Source organism: Lontra canadensis, unplaced genomic scaffold (assembly GCF_010015895.1).
Source record: "Lontra canadensis isolate GAN:19392208 unplaced genomic scaffold, GSC_riverotter_1.0 scaffold4, whole genome shotgun sequence".
Taxonomy (NCBI): domain Eukaryota; kingdom Metazoa; phylum Chordata; class Mammalia; order Carnivora; family Mustelidae; genus Lontra; species Lontra canadensis.
Window position 1 is genome coordinate 51,259,935 of NW_022630998.1, and position 24,617 is coordinate 51,284,551.

At 37.0% G+C, this 24,617-nt stretch overlaps 1 protein-coding gene across 6 annotated transcripts in view; it reads right to left on the reverse strand.

The window, feature by feature from the left end:
• Positions 1-12,043: 12,043 nt before the first annotated feature.
• MAP3K1 (mitogen-activated protein kinase kinase kinase 1) overlaps positions 12,044-24,617 on the reverse strand; it is a 78,880-nt gene continuing 66,306 nt past the window's right edge. For 3 of the 6 annotated variants that reach the window (XM_032850269.1, XM_032850285.1, XM_032850279.1), the window contains exons 11-20: positions 24,279-24,400; positions 22,369-22,460; positions 21,709-21,898; positions 20,142-21,420; positions 19,630-19,782; positions 18,369-18,531; positions 16,985-17,116; positions 15,937-16,079; positions 15,074-15,205; positions 12,885-13,727 (exon numbers count right to left, since the gene is read on the reverse strand). In XM_032850269.1, coding sequence (XP_032706160.1) covers positions 13,578-13,727; positions 15,074-15,205; positions 15,937-16,079; positions 16,985-17,116; positions 18,369-18,531; positions 19,630-19,782; positions 20,142-21,420; positions 21,709-21,898; positions 22,369-22,460; positions 24,279-24,400 — 2,556 coding nt within the window. In that variant the 3' untranslated portion in view covers positions 12,885-13,577. Of the gene's footprint in view, positions 12,738-12,884; positions 13,728-15,073; positions 15,206-15,936; positions 16,080-16,984; positions 17,117-18,368; positions 18,532-19,629; positions 19,783-20,141; positions 21,421-21,708; positions 21,899-22,368; positions 22,461-24,278; positions 24,401-24,617 lie in introns of those variants that run through there. The other 3 variants (XR_004381728.1, XM_032850275.1, XR_004381729.1) reach the window with 3 other exon arrangements.

Below are 24,617 nucleotides of genomic sequence, written 5' to 3' on the forward strand. Positions count from 1 at the left end.
GTTGGTATTCTTTTGTAAAGAACAGTTTTCTTTTTCTCATTCTCTGCCCTCTCATAATCACTGTTAGCTCTAGGGCCTTTTTTAATTTGACATATTAACATGATTATCCCATTGGATGATCAAATTGCCCCAAATTTGTTCTGTAGGAGCCCTGTTAAGCTGTATCCTTTTGACTTGCCGCATTAAGGTTTGTGTTCTAGGCTCACTTTCTATATTGTTCCAGATCTGGAACTAGTTATATTAGGAGCCCTGTTTCTTTTCATTTAAGGTGTCAGCCTTAGACGCCAAGTTTGAGGAGCTAGGTGTGCTCATTGTTACTAGAAACTATATTTTAAAAACCATGAGTTCATGGTCAATTGAAATTTAATAACATCTGATTTTCCCTTACTTTTTCCCATTCATATTTCTATCTTCCTTCTCTCACAATGAAAACTCTGTTTCTCAGTGGCATCAATATATTTACTTATGCACTCTGTTCTACAGTATGCAAAAATGCTTTGAGAATTACAACACCGCTACCAAAACCAAATATGTATTTGCTTTCTTTTGTTCTTGAATATATCCCACTAGGAATATACAGTTAGAAAATTTTTCTCATCAGTCACTTAAGCTATAAATATTTTAATTTAGAAATCAACTGTATTTTTTAAGTCAATAATTTCTCCTTGCCATTTAGTTCAACAAACCAAGGTTGAGTCTGTTTCAGCCCCTGCACTAGTTAGTGAGGGCACAGAAATAAATAAGATACTCTTCCTACAGCTGCAAAACATCTAGTCTCTTTCAGAAGAAAGGTAATTAAAGGATTATAGCCCAGTGGGAGAAGGATGAAAAAGTGTAGTTATGGTTGCCAAAGCATTACAGGGAGAATCATCTGACCCACCATGGGTGAGAGTAACTTCCTAGAGGAACTAAGAGTAAGTCTTAAATAATAAGTTGAAGTGAATCAGGTGAAAAGAGGGACAGCATGTCCTAGTAGAGGAATGTGATGATAAAGAGACCATTCCCCATGCTGGGAAATAGCAGTGGCTGAGAGGGTATCTTGGTCTTAAGATGGTGATAGTCCAGGAGATGAGAGAGTTGAGCAGAAGTCAGACCATGAAAAGAACATTTGAAGCCATCTACACTACTTCCCTTCACTTCTACATAAGTAGCAGTGTGTTAGTTTTATAGCATAATGATTTATGTATACACTGTAAAATGACCAGCACAATAAGTTTAGTTGACATCTGTCACCACACAGTTACAGTTTTTTTCTTGTGATGAGAACTTTAAGGTCTACTCTCAGCAACTTTCAAATACACAATATAGTGTTGTTAGCTATAGTCACCGCGTTGTACTCAATACCGTATATCCCCAGGACTTATAGCTGGAAGTTTGTACCTTTCAACCACCTTTGTCCATTTTTTGCCCAACAACAGCCCCCAACCCCTGGCAACCACCAATCTGTTCTCTATTTATGAGGTTTTTGTTTGTTTGTTTGTTTGTTTTAAAGATGCTACATATTAGTGGATCATACCGTCTTTGTTTTTCTCTTATTCACTTAACATATAATGCCCTTGAAGTTCATTGATGTTGTTGCAAATGATAGGATTTCTTTTTCACAGCTAAATAATACACAAGCGCGCGCACACACACACACATACCACATCTTTATCCATTCATCCAGTTGATGGACACTTGGGTGGTTTTATGTATTGGCTGTTGAAAATAATGCTACGGTGAACATGGGAATGCAGATACCTTTTTGTGATAGGAATTTCATTTCCTTTGGATGAATACCCAGCAGTGGAATTACTGGATCATGTGGAAGTTCTGTTTTTAATTTTTTGAAGGAACTTCATACTCTTCCACAGAGGCTACACGAATTTGCGTTCCCCAAGGTGATATCTCCTTGTGGTTTCAGTCTGCAGTTCCCTGACGATTATTCATGCTGGTCATCTGTTCCTGCATCTCTTGACCATTTGTATGTCTTCTTTGGAACAAACTATTCAGATCCTCTATGCATCTTTTAATTAGATTGGCTTTTGCTATTGAGTTGTGAGTTCTCAATGTATTTTGAATATTAACCCCTTAGGAGATACATGATTTACAAAGATTTTCTCCCATTTAGTAGGTTACCTTTTCATTTTGTTGTTTCTTTTGCTGAACAGAAGGTTTTTTGTTGTTGTTGTTGTTGTTTTTTTAAAGACTTTATTTATTTATTTGACAGAGAGAGATCACAAGCGGGCAGAGAGGCAGGCAGAGAGAGAGAGAGAGAGAGAAGCAGGCTCCCTGCTGAGCAGAGAGCCCGATGCAGGACTCGATCCCAGGACCCTGAGATCATGACCCGAGCCGAAGGCAGCGGCTTAACCCACTGAGCCACCCAGGTGCCCCGGTTTTTTTTTTTTTTTAAGATTTAATTTTTTTTATTTGACAGAGATCACAAGTAGGCAGAGGCAGGCAGAGAGAGAGAGGAAGGGAAGCACACTTCTTGCTGATCAGAGAGCCTGATGTGGGGCTCAATCCCAGGACCCTGGGATAACGACCTGAGCTGAAGGCAGAGGCTTTAACCCACTGAGCCACTGAGGCACCCCTGCTGTATAGAAGTTTTTAGTTTCATGTTCCTCTTACTAACTTTTGCTTTTATTGCTTCTACTTTGGTGTCCTATTCAAAAATTGTTGCCAAGACCATCATCAAGAGTTTTTATCCCTGTGTGTGTGTTTTTTTTTTCTAGGAGTTTTACATTTCAAGTCTTATAAGTCTTTAAACCATTTTGAGGTGATTTTTATGAGTGATGTAAGATCAGTGTTAATTTTCATTATCTGCAAAATTGTTACCCAGGTTTTTCTAGCAATATCTTGACTCCCTTGTCAAATATTAGTCGACTCTATATGTGAGGGTACATGCCTAGGCTCTTAATTTAGTTCCATTGGTTATTGTACCTATTTTTGTGCCAGTACCATACCATTTTGGTTACTGTAGCCTGATAGTATAGTTTGAAATCAGGAAATGGGATGTCTTCAGCTTTGTCTTCTTTCTCAGGATTGCTTTGGCTATTAGGTGTCTTTAGTGGTTCCATAGAAATTTTGGAGTTGCTTTATCTATTTCTTTGAAAATTGCCACTGGAATCTTGATAGAGATTGTGTTAACTCTACAGGCGGCTTTGGGTAGTATGGACATTTTAACAATACTACTTAAGTTTCTTCAATCATAGTTTTTTAGTTTTCAGTGTCTAGATCTTACACCTTCATGGTATTCCTGTCTTTTATTGGTCTTGATGCACTTGTAAAGGAGAATGTTTTCTTCCCTTTTCAGATATTTGATTGTTTGTATATACAAACTACTGACTTGTGTATGTTAATTTTATATCCTGCAACTGGAAAAAAAATTTAAATGAAGTTATTTGACATGTAATATTGTATTAGTTTAAGGTGTACAACATAGTCATTCAATAGTTACATATATTTTGAAACACTCACCATGATAAGTATAGTTACCATTACTTATCAAACAGTTATTTTGATATTATTGACTGTATTCAGTTAACTTGTTTTATTGACTGTATGCTGTACTTTCGATCCCCATTACTTTTTTATTTCATAACTGGAAGTTGGTACCTCTTAATCCCCTTTACCTTTTTTGCTCATCACCTCCCCCTACCCCCACAATCTCACTCCCCTTTGGCAACCACCAGTTCGTTCTTGGTATTTATGGATCCATTTGTTCATTGTTTTGTTTTTTTGGATTCCACATATAAGTGGAATCATATGGTATTTGTCTTTCTCTGACTTATTTCATTTAGCATAATATACCTAAGTCCATCCATGTTATCACAAATGGTTAAGATTTCATTCTTTATTTTTATGGCCAAGTAATATTCATGTGTGTGTATACACATCTTCTGTATCCATCTATTGGACACTTAGGTTGTTTCTATATTTTGGCTTTTGAATATAATGGTACAGTAGACATAAGGGATATATACTTTTCGTTTAGTGTTTTTGTTTTCTTTGGGCAAATGCCAAGAAGTGGGATTACTGGCTGATACGGTAATTCTATTAATATTTTGAGGAAGCTCCATACTGTTTTCCATAGTGGCTTCACCATTTTGCATTCCCAAGAGAGAAAGGAATCTTTTTTCCACATCTTTGCCAACATTTGTTATTTCTTCTTTTTTATACTAACCATTCTTATCAATATGGGGTGACAGTCATTGAGGTTTTGATTTGCATTTCCCCGGTGATTAATGATTTTGAGCATCTTTTCATGTCTGTCAGCTATCTGTATATGTTATTTAGAAAAATAACTAATCAGGTACTCTGCCCATTTTTTAATCATATTGTTTGTTTTTCAGTGTTTAGTTGCATGAATTCTTTATATATTTGGATATTAACCCCTCATCATATATATCATTTGCAAATATCTTCTCTTCTTTAGTAGGTTGCCTTTTTGTTTTGTTGGTGGCAGCCTTTAGTGCAAAAGTTTTTTAGTCTGATGTAATCCCAATAGTTTATTTTTACTCTTGTCCTTGTCAGAGGAGAGAAAACCAAAAAATACTGCTAAGACTGATGTCTAAGAGTTTACTGCCTATAAAAAAAGTTACTGTTTAAGATTGTTTATGGTTTTAGCTCCTGTGTTTAGGTCTTTAATCCACTTTCAATTTATTTTTGTATATCGTATAAGAATTTGATTGTTTTATTCTACTTGTAGCTGTCCAGTTTTTCTAACACCGTTTGTGGGGGAGACTGTCTTTTCCCCATTGTGTATTCTTGTCATAGATTAATTGACCATATAAGTGTGGCTCTACTTCTGGGCTCTACTCTCTGTTCTCCTCAGTTGATCTTTGTTTTTTTGTGCAAGTATCATACTGTTTTGATTACTATAGCTTTGTAGTATAGTTTAAAATCTGGGATTGTGATAACTCCAGCTTTGTTATTCTTTCTTGGGATTGTTTTGGGTACTCAGGGTCTTTTGTGGTTTCAGACAAATGTTAGGATTCTTTGTTCTTGTTTTGTGAAAAATGCTATTGGTACTTTTTTTTTTTCTTAAAGATGCATTTATTTGAGAGTGAGAGTGCACACATGTAGGGGGGAGGGGCAGAGGGAGAGAATCTCAAGCAGACTCCCCTCTAAGTGGGCAGCCCAGTGCAGGGCTCTGTCTCACAACCCATGAGACTACGACCTGAGTCAGAAGCTTAACCAACTGAGCCACCCAGGGGCCCCTGTTGGTATTTGATAGAGACTGCACTGAATCTATAGACTGCTTTGGATAGTATGGACATCTTAACAATATCAGTTCTTCCAGAGGAGGAGCATGGTATATTGGTATATATTTTCATTTATTTGTGTCATCTTCAACTTCTTTCATCAATGTTTTATAGTTTTCAGAGTACAGGTCTTTCACCTCCTTGGTTAAATTTACTCCTAGGTCTTTTATTCTTTTTGATGCAATTGTAAGTGGGATTGTTTTCCTAATTTCTTTCTGCTAGTTATCCTCACTGTATAGAAATGCAACATATTGGGTACCTGGGTGGCTCAGTGGGTTAAAGCCTCTGCCTTCAGCCCAGGTCATGATCCCAGGATCATGGGATCGAGCCCCGCATTGGGCTCTCTGCTCAGCAGGGAGACTGCTTCCTCCTCTCTCTGTGCTTGCCTCTCTGTCTACTTGTGATCTCTGTCTGTCAAATAAATAAATAAAATCTTAAAAAAAAAGAAATGCAAAGTATTTTTCTACATCAATTTTGTTTCTTTCAACTTTACTGAATTCATTTATTCTAACAGTGTTTTGGTGGAGTTTAGGATTTTATGTATGTAAGACTGTATCATCTGCAAACAAAAAGAGTTTTACTTCTTCCTCTCTGATTTGGATGCTTTTTGTTTTTTTTTCTTATTGTTCTGGCCAGGAAATTCTAGTAGTATGTTGAGTAAGACTGATGACAGTACACACCCCTGATTGTTCCTATCTTTCAACTTTTCTACACAACTGAGTTATGTAAAGCCCTCATCTTGGCAGCGTATTTACATAAAGGTTGAGAGATCTCCCTAAGCACACTGACCTTAAGGGAAAATAACAATTACGTATATGAAAACTTAGTTGGGTCTGATGTTAGTTGTGTACTTGTCATGTATGGCCTTTATTATGTTGAAGTATGTTCCTTCTATTCGCTCAACCCCTGTTGAGCGTTTTTTGTTTTTTTTTTTAAATCATAAAATGACATTGCCTTTTTGTCAAAAGCTTTCTGCATCTATGTGGCATATCACATTCTTTGATTGTATATATGGAACCATGCTTGTATCCCAGGAGTACATTCCTCTTGTTCATGGTGTAGGAACCTTTTGATATGCTGCTGAATTCAGTTTGATAATGTTTTGTTGTGATTTTTCGCAACTATATTTATCAGAGATTTTGGCCTATAGTTTTCTTTGCTGGTTGAGTGCTTATGTGGCTTTGATATCAGGCTAAGACTGGCCTTATGAATAGAGTTTAGGAGTGTTCCCTCTTTAGTTCTTTGGCAAAGCTTGAGAAGGATATTAATTCTTTCAATGTTTGATAGAATTCACCTGTGAAACAGTCTTGTCCTGGGCTTTTTGTTTTTCTGGAGGGAGGTAATTTTTTGATTACTGATTCAGTCTCCTAACTTGTTAACAGTTTGTTCACATTTTCTGTTTGTTCATGATTCAATTTTGGTAGGGACCTATTACGCTGCCATGATGTCACTCTCCCTTCACAAATTTTTTTTTTCTTTTAAGTAGGCTCCAAGCTCAGCTTGAAGCCCAGTGTGGGACTTGAACACCTTACCCAGAGATTAAGACCTGAGCTGAGATCAAGAATCAGATATTTAACCGGCTGAGCTACCCAGGCAACCCCCCTTCATAATTTCTTAACTGGACACTGCAGCTGTCTTCTGACTTTGTCTCAGCTTCTTGTACTACTGTGTTTCTTTCTTCAAGATGCTACTAGAGTGATCTTTAAAAAATACAATCATGCCACTTCCTGCCAAGGATTTCTCAATGTCTACCATCCCGTGTTATTTCTCCTCCTTTCCTTTTCACCCTAGTTACACCCTTATTCTCTCAGTATCTCTCTCTCTTTTTTTTAGGATTTTATTTATTTATTTATTTATTTGAGAGCAAGCAAGCGAGCAGACACAAGCAAGGGGAGCGGCAGGCAGAGGGAGAGGGAGAAGCAGACACCCCACTGCGCAGGGAGCTCAATGCCGGGCTGGATCCCAGGACTCTGGGATCATGACCTGAGCTGAAGGCAGACGCTTAACTGACTGAGCCTCCCAGGCACCCCTCAGTATGCCTTTATACGTGGTGAGAAATCTTTAGCAAATTGACTTTAAAGGAAAATAGCATTTAATTATCTCTAAACTTCTAAATAGGAATTTCAGCATTGTTGGAAAGGTACTTTGGGGTGTGATGTCTTTGCATCTTACATCATCATGTTAGCTTAGTTTTAGCCCTGCGTGGGTGGCAAAGGTATGAGGGCCATGAGGCATGGGTTAGAGTGATTCCAGGTTGACTATAAAGTGGTGATGCTGCTTCAATCATGGATGGAGTTCTCTATTCACATAATACAGAATATCTGTTGTCAAATAAAATTCACAAAGTTAACAATATCACAGTGATGGCATATTTGAATGTTACATATGCATAATATGCTACCTGATAATTAGGATTTAATGGTAAACATTTCACATTAGTGCATATAGTTAGCCATTAATTTTCTCCTCAGAGGTTTATTCTCTAGCATCTGTAATCAGCATCTCCACTTTCCCCTCTTCTCACAGCTCTTAAAAGACAAAAGTCCTGGATCCACTTTTCCAAAACTGAGATTCTCCTCCAGTAGTCTACCTTCTTTTGTTTTAAAAGACTGGACCAAATCAGAGATCAAAAAGTGGCTAGCCACAGGTTAAAACTAGCATATGAGTTTTGTTTAGCCTATAGTTCCTAATCCAAATTTTGAATTAGTTTCCCATATTTAAACAACAGGAAGTAGCAGATAAAATCCAGATTTCCAGCTTCTTTTAAAAATTTAGAGGCTTTTATTTTTTTCCCATTCCAGTATGGCAAGCACAGACCCCTTCTTGAACATGAATTTGGCATGAACTCTTAGGTTGGCCATAGACCCTGCTAAGGACACTTCAAGCCACATAGGTATTTGGATCTGTAACCTTTTCATCTATTTATACAAACATACAGTGTGCATCCAATGTGCCTGACAGTGTTCTACACTGTCACTTTCATTCTATAGAGGCAGAAGTGAAGGTTCAGAAGGTCAAATGGCAAGTGGCAGAGCCAGATTTGACCTAGTGTATGTATGTATTCATGGTTTCCAGGTCCCTCCTTATGACCCTACTACTGTTCCCTAGAAACCTAAAAACTGTCATGGTGTAGAAAGGGGACATATTGCAAAAGTTTCTGTTTAGTCACTGTTTTCCCCAGTGGCATCAGTATTTCATGCATTTTATAACAAGTGAATTACTATATTAATTCACATGTGCATTTGTTGGCATTTCTGGGTAAGCAGGATACCCCAACGTTTTTCTAGATTCTATCTATCCTATATATACAGCCCTTTTACACAATTATTATTGCCATTTAAATAGATGGCAAAGAATCAAAGAACAATAGCATTTATTTTAATTCCTCTAAGGCAAAAATCTGTTCTCAAAGGTACTATTTTCTGGAAATGACATAAGTGTACTGTTTAACAGTAATATCTAAAGCCTATTTAAAAGATGCACATTTAGGGGGGCACCTGGTGACTCAATTGGTTAAGTGTCTGACTCTTGACTTCAGCTCAGGTTGTGACCTCAGGGTTGTGAGATTGAGCCCCATGTCGGGGCCCACACTGGGCATGGAACCTGTTTAAGAATCTCTCTCTCCTGCCTGCGCCTCATCCCTGCCCCCCTCGCTTCCTCTCTTTAATAAAAAAAAAAGATGCATATTTTCACATTATACAGAGTCTTTACAACAAACGTAGATACAGAAAATGCCGTCTGAACCACCACTTAATCCGTGACATTACCTATTTTGCAGGCTTAATTCATCTTGTTTCTGATTAAGTTTGATCCTGTGAGAGATGACTACTGGCAGAAAAATGAAGAATGAAAGTAGAAATGAGCACACAACCACAAGGTACAATCTAAGACTAAAACTGTGGGGCAGGCCAAGGGAGTTCCCTGGTGTAGCTTGATTGCAGAATGATTGCAATTGGCTGGTTTCTGCATTTGTGAAATGGAGCGTAATCACTGTTCCAGGGTATGCCTGACAAATACTTCTGGTGAGTGAATCTTCATTCCTATACAATATAAAAAGAATTAACTAAGTTTAATCTGTGCTGCCTAGGAACAGTAATAGTATTTATATGAAAGTATATAACATGTCAAGCCACATAAGGTAGAGTGTTAAAAGAGTTATAATTTTCACTTAAGATTAAAAAAAAAAAACTTAACTTTTTTGGAAGAGCTTTCCTTCTTGGCAAAAAGTCCTTAGATGTTGATAGTTGGGGAGGCTGTGAGTCAATGGGGCCAGGAAGCATATGAGTAATCTCTGAATCTTCTGCTAAATTTTGCTGTGAACCTGAAAGTACTCTAAAAAAATAAAGTATATTGTATATATAATATATATGCTATTATATGTAGAGTATGTATCATCCAACTTTTATATATACATGTAAGATGGCTTTAAAAAATATATGTGGAACATATATATATGAAAGCCTACAAATAAGTAGGAACAAAGGCAGTCCAGCAGGGGTTGGGCCCCATGCAGGGAAGGCAGCCTGTCAGGGATTAGGAAGATTGGTTACACACTGGGGTTGGGGTTGGTGGGCGGGACTTGAACAAATAAGTCAATATATTGAGGTACATGTGAGTCAGGTTTTTCACTGTCCAGGAAAGGATTAAAAATATGGAAAGAGGGGAGGCTTGAATAAATCTCGTGTGGTAGACTGAAATTAGATTGGTATGAACTCATGGTTTGTGTGTGTGTGTATGTATATTTCTTGTATGTGCACAAGAAAAACTCTGGGAGCAGGTGACACAAAAGTGACACCCAAGAGCAAAGAGTATTTTTAGCACCCTGTTTTTAAATACTAGCCTCTATCAAAGGAATCTTTGGAAAATGGCTGATCCCAGGGCTGAAACAGAGAACACACAAGATGAGTCTCTAAATATGGAAGTGTTCGAAGAAGGTGGCTTGCTAGTAGACAGAGAAGCTGGCTTTCAGAGGGACCCAGGGGCTGAGGATGACTATTTGAGCCAATACATGATGACAGTTAATTGATTTTCTCTCACTGTATAGGAATCTAAAAAACCATTCTTATAAATGAGTAATAAATAGGAGAAGAGAAAGCTCATCTTATAGCAAAATGTCTATTAACAAAATACAGAAAGAATACAAGAACTAGAAAAATCACCATTTGGTATCTATCGGAGTAATAATTCAGAATTCAAGAAGGTTAAGAGCAGAGAGTGAAAGTTGAATGAAGAACAAACTATGTAATCTCAAAGTATCACCTCTACAAAATACTTAATATCCATACTAAGCTGGATATTAACTACAAAGGGAAATGGTAACTTTACAGTGGTGAAGCCTACTCAGATGATCACTGTTAATATCACCAGCATTGGGACAAATTGGCTTTGAAGCGCCTCCTGATAAGATACACCAGGAAGAGCCGGCACTGGGCTCCCTGTTCAGCAGGGAGTCTGCTGCTTCCTCTTCCTGTGGCTCCCCCTCCCCTCCACTCTTGATCACTCTCTCTCAAATAAATAAAATCTTAAAGGAAAAAAAAAAAAAACACACCAAGAAGAGCATAGCATCACCTCTCTGATATTGCTGTCACAAATGCATACGCTGAATCCAGTCATGAGGAAGCACCAGATGAACTCCAGTGGAGGACTTCTATAAAACAAAAACCTGTAATCTTAAAAAATATGAAGGTCATGAACATAAAAAACTAAGGAATGATTCTGGATTGAATGAAACTGAAGAAACCTGATGACTACGAGGAATACATATTCTTGGTCTGGATCCTTCATCTATAAAGGACATAACTGGGCAGCTGGCAAAATAAATAAAATTATCAACCTTTGTTCAAAAACTTTTATTTACTATAAAGACAAACACCAAAATAGGTACAAATACTATAAAATTGGTTCAATGGGGTAAAAATTTTAATTAAAATATCTCGATATATTTAAAATAACAAAGGATACATTTAAGCCAAATTTTCTTAACCCAGAGATTTTTTTTTTGTAACATTTGCTTACACAGTAAGGTGCTAATAGAAGTTAGCCCTTAAGCCCTGGAAGTCTTAGGAATCATAGTCACACAGCAAATATAATTTCATTGTGAAAGTGAACTTTGGTAGAAGAAGAACTATAGGACACCTGAGGTAGTAGAACCTGGAATAAACAGCAGTAGACATTATTTACAACTTTTGAGTACCAAATAACATTAAGAACACAAAAATAATTACACAATACAATTTTCAGTCCAGCTTTGATCCAAAGAAAATAAGAATATTATATCACATTTGCATTGAAAACAAAACAAAACAAAAAACAAAACACCACAATTACCAGCAAGCTGAGGGAACTGCAAACAAACTCAAACAATGGATTTGCATCTAGAGGCAGTTTGAGTTTGAAATGTGGTGGGCATGGTGATCTACAAAGTAATACTGATTAGCTGAGGTTCCTCAGTTTATACAGTTTACATTTCTGTCAGACACAGTATTAATCTGACCAGTGATGATCTTCCAGTACATAAAATGGCAAGAGTGCATCTGTTAAAGCTTGCACATGAGAAACTCGGAAACAATCTTATTAGGGTTGTGAAAATTCTAAGTAGTCACACACACAGAAAAGATAGAAAATAAAAAAAGAAAGTCAAGTACAACACATTTAGAGCTACCAAACTTCACATTTCGGTACTATTTTTAACTCTTCAAATATTGCCAATCTTCCAAAAACAAAGGAATGTAAAATTTCACTAAGAGACACATTCACGTAAAAAAAAAAAACAAAAAACCAAACCAAACCAAAAAAAAAAAAAAAAACACCTGCCTTTTAAAAATTATATGCAATATATCTCTGTAAACTTATCTTGTAACTTATTTTACTTCCAATTTGTGATGTACATTTAAAATGTACTCTGTATAGCTTATTTAGTTTATCCTGAGTCTTTGAGAATAACCAATTGTTTCACTCTGCAATAATTCAACTGGCTTCTGAAGAGTTAAAACTTCTCATCTCAAAAAGTTTTATTAAATATTTAAAGAGTCGCAAAAAAAGGATAAAAGAGCTGCCATTTTCCTTCAGGATTCCATGCATGTGAATTCAACTCTGATGAAAACCATTAGATAATTGAGCAAAATCCAAGAATTAGGGTGTAAGTCAAATTCAATTTCACTTTTCTTTCTGAACATGTTTTCAGAGTTCCAAGAAAATTTATTTTGTAAAAACACTATTACTCATTGGTAGTTATTAGTTAATTTCTTTAATTATCAGCCACGCCTACTGTAAAGAGATAATGCATGGTAGAAGGAAAATAGCAGTTTAATATTATTAGTGGTGATGGATGATGAATGATGGATTGTTACATACAAAGTAAGACTTCAAAGGTGTGATGTTTCCTATAAAAGAAACCAATACATTAAAAAAATCAAATTTCAAGGTCATCTTGATCTTGGTTTTGAGCTGCATCACAGAGAATAGTTGATTTTCACTTAATTTATACTTAACCTGCATGAAAAAAGCAGTGACTGACTCAGTGAAGGTAGTATTTTATTATATTCCAATTTTAAAAACAAACAAAATTAAATCTGTATTAAAAAAAACCCTCTTGCAATAGCAAGATACTTAATAAACTCTAGTTCACACCTAGTTCTATTTTTTTTTTTTCTGGTTTGAAAAAATCACCTTTCCCTGAATATTAAACAAAAGTGAAGGTGAAATGAAAATACAGAACCATGATTTCCAAAAACGAAATGAATGGGCCAACAGTAAAATGCACAGTGAACCACAACTGCCCAGGCATTTAAAAAATAAAGGTCAACTATGGTTCATAAAGAAGTTATCAACTTTTAAAAATATATTTACTGCTACTTATAGCATATTCTGACCTAAAAGAGGCAGATACTGATTGGGAGCCAGTGACAAAAAAAAAAAACAAAACTGAACGGAATTGCAGAACCCCCTGCTTGTGATCACGATATGAAATGGAAGAATAATTCAAACATTAAAATAGATCCTGAGCCCCTCAGCTGCTAATATTGCTGAAAAAGTGCTCCAAAAAACCCCCAAAATACGCTTCTGTTAGTCATGCAAACTTCACTGCTTTCCTGTTTACCTATGGCCAGTTCTTTGAAAGGCACGGTTTACAGTTTCTGCACAAATTGTGGGCTTTTGCATACTAAGCTTAGGTACAGATCATGATTTGTCAATCACATACTTAGGTAAGGGTTCCCCACTGGTCCTGTTCATAGCTGTTCAGTGGCATGAAGGCCAGCAGATTATCAGCGTGGTTCCCCACAAAAGTTTTGCCTTGTTGAGCATCCTGTCTCCATCAGAGTCTATAATTGGCTACCAAGTCGTACGGAAGACTGGATGCTTCAGTAGCTCTCTTGACGGAGGTCTGTCCTGAGGTTGAAGTTCTAAACACCGAAGAGCCACATCTCGTAAACCAGGAGACAAGTGTGAAGGGATCGATGGAGCAGTAGTTGCACTTGCAATCTGTAAGAAAAACCACCAGTGTGTTGACACCTTGCATGTCGGAACTCTGTAGTACACATGGATCTTGTGCACAGAACGGAAGCTGAAGTGTGTGGACTTTCTTCTGACAAAGTTTATGGGAAAACTCACCAGCCGGATGGGAGGCTTCCTCTAAGAACCTTCAAATTTTAGGATTTTTAGAATTTGACCAAATACATCCTGAGCAGATGGATCTATGCATTTCCCTTATTGTCTCAAATGAACACGGCTGAGAGCATCAAAATGCTTAGATAGGTAAAGTATTTATACTGTATGCTCTCCCTACATTTTATATTATGCAGCACAGAGAGCTATTCAAAGTGAGAAAGACCACACCTGCCCATTTTGTACATCAGACACACAGCTGCACCAAAGGAAGAAGGTCTCTAAGTATGGGAAGGACCAGAGGCAGTTATGGCAGCTGGGAGGTGCTGGGGTGCCAGTGCAGTGGACTTCGATTTACTCAGGCCCAGAGATAATCCCATGAAGTAGGTGCTGTCATTACACCTATTTTACAACCAGAAAAACAGAGGGTAGATTGAGTTAGTTATTCCCCTAGTGACAGGGCTATTAAAGGCTAGACCGTGGTTTGAAACCATGTCTGTAACACTCCAGAGCCCAAGCTGCTTTTTTTTGTTTAACTTAAATTCAATTAACACAGAACGTATTATTTGTTACAGGGGTACATGTCTGTGATTCATCAGTCTTATATAGTACCCAGTGTTCATGACAACGTATACATACCCTTCCCAATGTCCATCACCCAGTTACCCCATCCCGTCAGAGCCCAAGCTTTTAACTAGCACATGTCAGAGCCCAAGCTTTTAACTAGTACATGTCTGGATCAAAAGCTAAAAATCTCAACTATGATACTCTTCTTTGCTGGAAAGGGACAGAATGGATCTGAGCATTGTCAGAAAGATAGAACAGATAGGATTTGGTACCTGATTCAGGTGTAATTTTTAAAAATACACCAAAGAGTAAATCTGATTTTAAAAATTGGCAGATTGTGTACATAAAAAGCTCTATGTTCTTACTTTTGAAAGTTGGATACATCCATTTATGTATTTCACCTAGGAACAATGATTTATCATTTGCTAACTCATTGTTCCAAGTGACTTTATAGAGCCTTACTACTGTGAAAAATGAGGACTGACTATATTTGCTGCCCATATTCACCACACCATATAAATTCCTGGAGATGTACACATGCATATTTATTTCAAAGAGGATATGCTTTCACCTGAGATTGAGAGTTAAGGGGAATCCATGAAAATCTGCCTCCTGCCAATTTTAGCAGAAAGAAGTAATTTTTATATCACAGTTACCTTAAATATCAAAGCAAGATGATTGGAGTGTTTTTCTGCATTCCAAGGTGGTTTAGCACAAGCCATTTCTATAATGGCACAGCCAACACTCCATACGTCACAGCTCCTACCATACTGCTGACCTCTTAGTACCTAAAATGGAGAGTTAATTTGGAAATATGACTCATTAAAAAAAGAGAAAGATGTTCTGTAGTTATAGATCCTAGTTTTTTTAATTTCAGATCAAAACAATGGTAACTCCATGGACTACCCTGATGTCTCATTTATTTCATCAATAAACTTATTAATCTCCTATGTGGCACAAAAGTATTTTGGAAAATTCTGAGATAATGAAAGAAAGAGACATATCACAGAATTTCCAAGCACCCACTTAAGTAAACCAAGCGGCCAGAGGACAAGTGATCACTACATGTAAACACGAAGAGTTCGGAACACAACAGATGAAGCCTGATTCAGAACAGCAGTGCTTAGTTACACTTCTTCCACTGCTACTAAGACCGGCTTCTCTGTGCTCACCTCCCTTTGGAACAGGGAGAGACCAACTGTTGAGATTCCTAACTATGTGTGCTTTGAGTGTACTACAAAACAGTAGTACAAATCACCCCAAAGGATAAAATTCTTTGTTAGAAACAGTCTTATAAACAAACTATTAAAACCTGCCTTTTAAAATTTTGTTAAGACAAAGGTGGAAAGGCAGGGATTAAGGGTTCTGAAATCAAGGATATAATTAAAACCTTATTTTTAGAGCCATGCGCTTCTAATTTATAAGCATATACTGAATAACATTGCAAATTAATTTGCTCTAATTCTGTCATCTAGAACTCCAGGTATTTTCTTTCATCACACTCAAAGCTGCTTCTCACCTCAGGTGCCATAAATGCAATTGTCCCCAATAACTGTCCCTGAAACTCTCCTGCACCAGTTCCTTTTGATGCCAACCTGGCTGCAGCTCCGAAATCTGCAATTCTCAGTCTCTGACCTGTGCTGTCAATTAGCAAATTGGCACCTGTCAAAACAAAAGAACAGATTAGAAACTCAGTAAGATACTAACAAAATAGGACCGTAACAAAGGAAGTGGACATGGAAGGGTTCAGAAAAATCTCCCCTCTGAATTCATTTCATTCTTGCTAAAGGCACAGAGGTAACAACAGTGCAAAATAAATAAAATCCAAATCCTCAGAGGGAAGATTAAAGTAACGAGGCAGAAGGAAATAAAGGCAGACATTTAATAAAATGTTACTAAGTGCTGAAAACCTTTAATATAATGATTCCCATCAAAAATCTTCCCTCGAAGTTAAAATTTTAGTGTAGTTTCCATTTTAAGACAAAGTCCTACTGAAACACACTCACTAGCCCAAAAATATATACAGGAATATATATACAGGATATATACATACACAGGAATTTCACAATTCTAACTTATAAAAAATTAATGTTATAAAATTACTTGAATATGTTATGTCAAATACTAGCCACAGACATTCATGTCAGAAAGCCAACGTTGTTCTTAATAAGATGAACTGCAAAAGATTTGAAAGGATTTTTCTCAAAAAAAGTACATGACATCCCAATTATTCTAAATAAAGCCAGGAATAGGAACTTTTGGGGAGGCGGGAGGTCATGAGACCAAGATAGGAAATCAGAGACCCGATTTTTATACCTGATTTGCCATCAATTAGCAGTAGGACTGGAAAAATCAGTCCCTCCAAGGAAGACAGATTACATGACTCCACAGTTTCCTTTCACTTCTATTAATTCTAGTGATTTGAGTTACTCAGGAGAAACCCCAAGTTTCTAATTTGAACCCCATAGTTTCAAGTCAGAAACTATCAACAAAGGTCCAAGTTATAAAAAAACACTACATTTGTTTTCTATTTATTGGTAGTAGGTAGTAATTAAAAGAATTCCTACCTTTGACATCTCTATGAATGATCTGGTTTTCATGGAGATATGAAAGGCCACGAAGTAACTGTTCAGTATAGTTAATAACTACTGATTCCTTGAAGGCTCCGTATTTACTGAGCAAATGAGCCACAGATCCCCCTATAAGACAAACATAATAATTATCATAAACTCAAGCCAAAATTAAAACAGTTTTATTACACTTTGGTTACATATGCTTGTGCCAGAGCTCATGTTCAATTTGAAATATTAAATTTATACTCTGCACCAGAAGTGAAACGGATTTTGAAACTAATATATTCCAGGGATCTCAAAACCTATCAATTAGACATTTTCATCCAACTTTCATGACCTAGTTTTTTGGAAGGTCAAGATTTCAGAAAGCTTTGAAACTTAACAATTTTGGATGGAACTATTTCTGCAATGTACCATTCACCTCTCTTTTTGACCAAGATATACAAAATACCTTTCTTAGTAAGACTTAAGTAAAGAGTGCTAACATGTTATTTTGCAGAAGGTAGAGAGAAGCCAGACCAGAGAGGAGACAGAAGAGCCAGCAAGAAGCTTCATACTCTTACTATTTATGAGCTCTGACCTGGGACAGGTCACAAGCTCAATAAACCTCACACTGAGAAGTATTTATAATAGTCAACCTAAAAACAACAATCTACACAGCTACAACCAACATCAGAGAACATACCAAAAAACAAATATGTAAACAGAAATACACTCCTTCAGATGCAAAAAAATCTAAGATGTGAAACCAAGCATTTGTTCATTCATTATATCCCAAGTTACTTGTTCTACTGTATGTATGATATGATACCACATAAAATTCAGTTTTAATTTTTCAAGTAGATGACAAGGTTCAACTTTATGCTTAAGTGCTAGTTTGCCTACAATAATTTTTCCAAGTTATATCTTAATTTCATTTTTATACTGTCACATTAAAACATCTCAAATCTGTCCAACTGATGATGGCTATCTGGAAAAATATGGCTCTTACACATAAGCAGGTCTTAAAATTATTCCTGTAAAACAGTGCTACACAATCATCTAAAAAGGAACATTGAAAAAGTATGAAAGGTAGAGACAATGAATATCTTATTTATATTCAAATGTAAGACAAAATGGGCAACCCAATCCTCTTGGCTCCCCTCCCTCTTTGAGAGCTTTGTACTATTACTCAGTACACTTTGTTTTGCTGCCCACCAATCAATCAGTGTAAGACAACAAAGTATTTCCAGTTCATATTATGTTAGGGGTGATTTGCTATTAGAAAAGCAACTACTTACTAAAAATAAGTGTTTATTAAGCTGTTTTTCTCAAATTTAGTATTAGCCAGAAAGTTACATTCATGTACTATTACTGGCAATTTAAAACAGGAACGTACCTGCCATCCATTCGATGAAGAGATTATAATTGCTTTTCTCACACGTGGCTCCCAACATTCTAATGATGTTGGGATGATTCAAATGGCTCATCATTCTGATCTCTTCTCTTAATGCTTCCACTACTTCCTCTTGCTCAGAAGATGTATTTCTGACATAGGTCACCTGTTTCAGTAAGCATGTTTATAAAGTTTTGAATTCTGACGAATTTCTATTTATAAACTTTATTAACAATCTGATCTAAAGTGGACAATTTCAAATCAGTTATAGATTAACAGGAGTTAGCATTTATGCTTATGGATACAATGTAGATACTCCATAAAAAAAATCAAATTAGAAAGAAAAGAGAGTCTAGCTTAAGAAGCCATGAAATATCAGAAAAAGGGAAAAAACTGGGATGTAGCCATTCCTCCCAAACTGTCCAAAGATGGAATAAGAAAAGCCTATTCATAGAAGAACCAACATGATTTAAAAATGAAAGCTTTATTTTAATTTTCTTATTTTGATCAGGATGTTCATAAAAAGTAAACTAGAGATAACTCTTGTTTATAAAAAGCACAACCAGGGGCACCTGGGTGGCTCAGTGGGTTAAGCCTCTGCCTTCAGCTCAGATCATGATCCCAGGGTCCTGGGATTGAGCCCTGCATTGGGCTCTCTGCTCAGCAGGGAGCCTGCTTCCCCCTTCCCCCTCTGCCTGCTTCTCTGCCTAATTGTGATCTCTTGTCTGTCAAATAAATAAATAATCTTAAAAAAAAAAAGGCACAACCAAAAACAACCTCTATGAGGCCCATTGTGGTGCTGCATTTTAAATAATCATACTTTAAGACTATACTTTCAGGAGCACCTGGGTGGCTCAGTTGGTTGAGCATTTGCCTTCGGCTTGGGTCATGATTTCAGGGTCCTGGGATCGGTCCCCTATCGGGCTCCTTGCTCATCAGGGGAGGAGGCTGCTTCTCCTTCTCCCTCTACCTCTGTCCCTCCCCTAACTCATGCCTCCCCCCCTCCCAAATAAATATATGAAATTTTAAGAAGAAAGAAAGAAGACTATCAGGGGACATTTCTGCAGCTCATTAAAATAAATCATGCTTCAGCTTTCATTAGAATTCATGATGCTTTTGGTGCTTTGGCAGTATTTACTTTGAAATTTAGGTTTCTGAAAAAGAACTAAAGCATATACACACAGGAACATATCCTTTATTTTTCTTATTTGCTCATGCTTCATTTTTATAATTTAAGTCATTTATGTGCTCACTAGGTATTTACCTGTTTAACAGCCATTAATGTTCCAGTTCCCACATCTTGAGCCTGGTAACAGGAAGAAAATGCTCCAAGGCCTATCTGCTGACCTTTCAGCCATTCAGTGTCTTCTCTGTAAGGTTGTTTTGCTTTGGTATGTCCTGGTAGAGTTTCTGGTGTCTACATATTAAATGAAAGCAATCTTTTTACTGTTAGGTTAAAAGAGGAAGAGTTTGTGAAATTAGCCCAGCAAAATACTATTCTTGCTTGGTCTGGCTTCTCAGACCACCTATAAGTTGACCTCTGTAGGGACAGTGTTGATGACCAATGTCAAATGCAGAAGGGATCACCATTACAGAAATGCCTTTGAAATAGGCAAGTAGTGTTTGTGGTCAAGCAACAATAAAAAAAACTGTTATATAACTCTATGTGAAAAACTGCTTCTCACAATTAACTCATATGAAAAGCATCATTTCTGAGTTAGGTTTCTTTTAGCTTGGTGCAAGGAAACTCTCTAATCACTTCAAGACTATACTTACATCCTGTTGAATAATGATGATATCTTCTCCATTTTCAACTTGTAGTTGAGGAACTATGGGGAGGGCATCCTGAGACGCTGACATTGCCATGGCAATTGCTAAAGCTTCTTCTTCTTCAGCTTCCATCTTTTCTTTGCATTTCTGATTATGATTCACGTCATCTTTGTAGGTATCATCATTTTCATCCTTTTCAGGGGAGAGCACAGCAACTTCTGACTTAAAAGTTACTGTTGTATCACCTGAAGGCATAGATGCTTCAAGAAGGTCCTCAATACTGGAGTTGAGCTCTGTATTGACATCTAATCTGCATTTCTCTTCTACTGGGGTGAACACTGTCTCATCACTGGGTATGACAGCATTACTGCTATTGCTGCTGCCAAAGCTGTCATCACATTTGGCACTACTGTTCAAATCAAGTGTCATACTATTCTTTGAGGCCTCTCCCTGTTTACTTGTATTACCTGGGGAAGGTCGAGATGGCTTTGGCCTGTGTATATTACTAGAGGGCAGGGGTCTGGACTGAGTAAAGATGGGGGAAGATTTATCTGAGTCTCTGTTTTCCGAACAGTTTCTCTGGAACTGTAGAGAAAATTTGCGCTGTGTTTGAGGAGATGCAGAAGGTATTTTGCAGGGAACGAATCCCTGAGGTCTGTGCTTAGAGACATCCGTTCCAGTGCCAGTTGGTGCAGAGGGGGCAGATGAAGAAGGAGCTGACAAGGGTGGAAACATTAATGGGGAATGATGAGATAAAGGAGAGGTGTTCAAACACTGACTGTGGGGTCTGCCTTTTGTTTGAACCATTGGCTTTGGTTGCTCCATTGTTGTTGAACTGGGAAGTCCTAGTGAAATGCTGCCCAGTCTGTCAGTAATGTCCTCTGAAGTGGCACTCAGTTTTGTAGCACATAGTCCTTTTCCAGTTTTCTCTAAATGGTCTGTGCGCTCAAGGGAGCTGTTCTCTGTGGTTTCTGGGTAACTGGTTGGGACAGCCGCCTGTAAAAAGCTGTCATGTCGACCCTCCAAAGTGTCTCCTACGCCCAACTGGATGGCCTCAGCAATTTCCACCTCATCTGCAATAGCCATCAAACGACGACGCATCCTGGTAAAATGAGTGGAACTGGAAACATTCAGCATTTCTAATAGTTTTGAAAATACGTGGGGGACTGCAGTAACCATTCTTGCGGAACTCAGATATATCCTTCGGGAGAGTTTACCAACCATTGAGTGGGAATTATCAATGGACTGCAAAGCAAAGGTTAAGAGGGACAGCAGCTTTTTATACCTGAAAGAAAAAAAAAATTCAATTACTAGACAAGTCAAAATTACTGCAAACTATATGCAAATAAGAAATGTACTAATTTAAAGCTTATACACTGAAAAAAAGTAATTTCAGAACAAAGAATCTATTAAATTTTAATTAAATAGCCTAGACTTGAGGATTTTTTAATCAATCAAAGATTAAGGTATTAGTAACCTATATATACGTTCTGTAGCTTCTGAGTCTTTAATGAATCTAAAATATATCCTTATATATATATAAAGTAATATATATTTGCAGAAGAAAAATTACCTGACATCAACAGGCTCAGCTTGTGAAACATCAGTACTGACAATATGAGGGTAAAATTCAGCAGGAAATTCCAAGAGCAGTCTGTCTATAAGACAAAGGCGGCCCAGAAGTTCTTGCCAGTTGTTTGATTCAGTTTGGTTTCCAAGAATACAACTTAAGACATAATCAACACCACCAATACCAATGGATCCTGTGAAAAGGAAAGCAAAAATAATTGAAAAGTAGTGATATTAAAATCTAAAACAAAACATGGTCAAAACAGCACAATGTCAAGAACAATACTCAAACTATATTCATTTTAAGAATGTCTTAGGGGTTCCCTGGGTAACTCAGTTGCTTAAATGGCTGACTCTTGAGTTTGATTCAGGTTATCATCTCAGGGTCCTAGGATTGAGCCCCAAGTCTGGCTCTGCGCTCAGCAGGGAGTCTGCTCATTCTCCCTCTGCCCGTCCCTCTGTGCTCTCTTGGATAAATAAATCGTTTAAAAAAGAAAGAATTCCTTAGATTAATTCATATTTCTAACGTTAGCTGACTCAATCAATTTACACAATTACTCCAAAATCCTGTATACAACTGCCCTATCACAGATTACAGGATTAGACAGTCGGCGAAGGAAAATGGTAAGATCTGCTATATTATTATTAAGTAAAAAGTTATTACCAGCTTTAAGTATTTCTCTGCCAACTGCCAACTCTCCTGCTTGGCCTTTGCATAATTCCAACAGTGTCGATATAGACAGCTGACTTGTACGACTACAAATGAAAGAAGCAACATCAGACTTGGATCTTAGATAAAATGCACATTAAAAGGACAAAAGTAATGTAATGCTATGTGAAAAGGTGGGGAAAAAAGCTTCCACGTGTGTTTGCTTTTCCACCACTAAAATCACATTAATAATATTCCTACAAATAATAATATTCATTACTTAAGGTTAATTTCATTACCTCATTTGTGTTAAGCACAGAACTTTTACTAGTGGCTCTTGAAGAGCAAGTACTGATTTAAATAGCAAACCAGATAAAAAGCGTATTTTGGTTATTTCATTAAAATAAAAAATACTTGTTTTGATTTCTGAATTTTCAGTAAGAATCTCTTGCATTAAAAACAAAACCTTCCCATCCAAAACTTTATTTCTCTTATATAGCCTGAGTGAGTTCCAAATACCTTAAAATCTTTTTACTGTATTTTTTTTTTTATAATCTGTCACTGAAGAGACCAAGTAAACAACCTAATTTTAGTATTTGGGAAAGCACACAACACAACAAATGCCACAAAAGCAATGAAGTTCTCAGAAAAATACATACTCTGATTCTGAAAAACAGTAATTTTTCTATGCATTTTGCAAATTATTAATCTGCCTAATGTTGTTCATGTATTATAGTATTCTCTCTAAGCAACAAGACAATCTCTAATACTTTCAGTTCATAGGCTTGTGTGGAGAAAACAATGGAGGCAAAGCACAGACTTCATGAAATGAGAAGTCAAATCTAAGCACCTAGTTTTTGAGACCAGCTATAAACCTAAAACTACATCATGTGACTTAGGAAAGAAGACAAAAGTTGGGCTGAGCGAGCTTCAAATGGGTCATGGCAGAGGCACATGGGAGATCCAGCGCTTCCTCCCCCGAGATGGGCAGGACTGTAAAGAGGTGAGAATGCCCAACGACCTTTAACGCTAGCTATGCTCATTAATGGAGCAGAGGGCGAACCACTGGTCTCATAAAAGCACACTTAGAGCTTAGTTTTTACCATGATCATGACTCATTTCTCTACCTATCCTTACCTCTCCAATTAGCATTACTCTTGTTGCTCGCCAGTTTTTAAGGCTATTGCAGAACCAAATGGAATTTGTTGCTGTGTGGTTCTTTTTTTTTTTTTTTTAGCATAAACTGTCATAGAGTAAAATTCTAAAACACAGCAAATATGGAACTGTTTGGTTTTTTAAGCAGATGCAATGATTTTATTGGTTCCTATCCTGTGTAACTCATTCTCTAAAGTAAGATTATGTATATAACACCTACTGTTCTTTCAACTGGACTTGAGATTAAGAATATTACTTTAAGGGGCGCCTGGGTGACTCAGTGGGTTAAAGCCTCTGCCTTCGGCTCGGGTCATGGTCCCAGGGTCCTGGGATTGAGCCCCACATCGGGCTCTCTGCTCTGCAGGGAGCCTGCTTCCTCCTCTCTCTCTCTCTGCCTGCCTCTCTGCCTGCTTGTGATCTCTGTCTGTCAAATAAATAAAATAAAATAAATAAAATAAAAAATAAAAATAAATAAAATAAATAAAAAATAAAATAAAAAAAGAATATTACTTTAAGATAAAAGAAAATCAATCACAACACAGTAAAATGGTTATCCATGCAGTCTGTTAGCCTGGTTTTTACTTGTCACTAGTCCTTCTCCCTAGTGTTCAACAGCTTTAAGTGTTAAATTTTAACTTCAAATCTCATGTTAGAAAACAATATTCAAAGCCTCATTTAATAAACATGTATCAAATACTCACCAGGTGTGAGGCTTGTTGCTAGGCTTTTAATATAAGAGGGTTTGAAGCAGTTCATCAATAGGGCCTTACCTATTGGCATCTGCACACTTGACTAGGATGGTGTCTACAACTGGCCGGAGAAGTCTCTGCAGTTTGATTCTTTCTGCCAAACTATGGCAAGGAGTATATACTAGCATGGCTCTCAACGTTTTCTGGGAAGAAAAAACCGAAGGTCAGTTTAACTGCATTTGAAAAGCATCAGAGACCCTGGCATAATCTGAGACCATTTAATAAAATAAATTATGATAGGAAAGGATTGTAATCCATAAATAATCCATGATATATATATACATATATATATACACACACACACATATATACATATATGAATAAACAGTGGGGTATAAGGAAACTCTTGAACTATTTCTG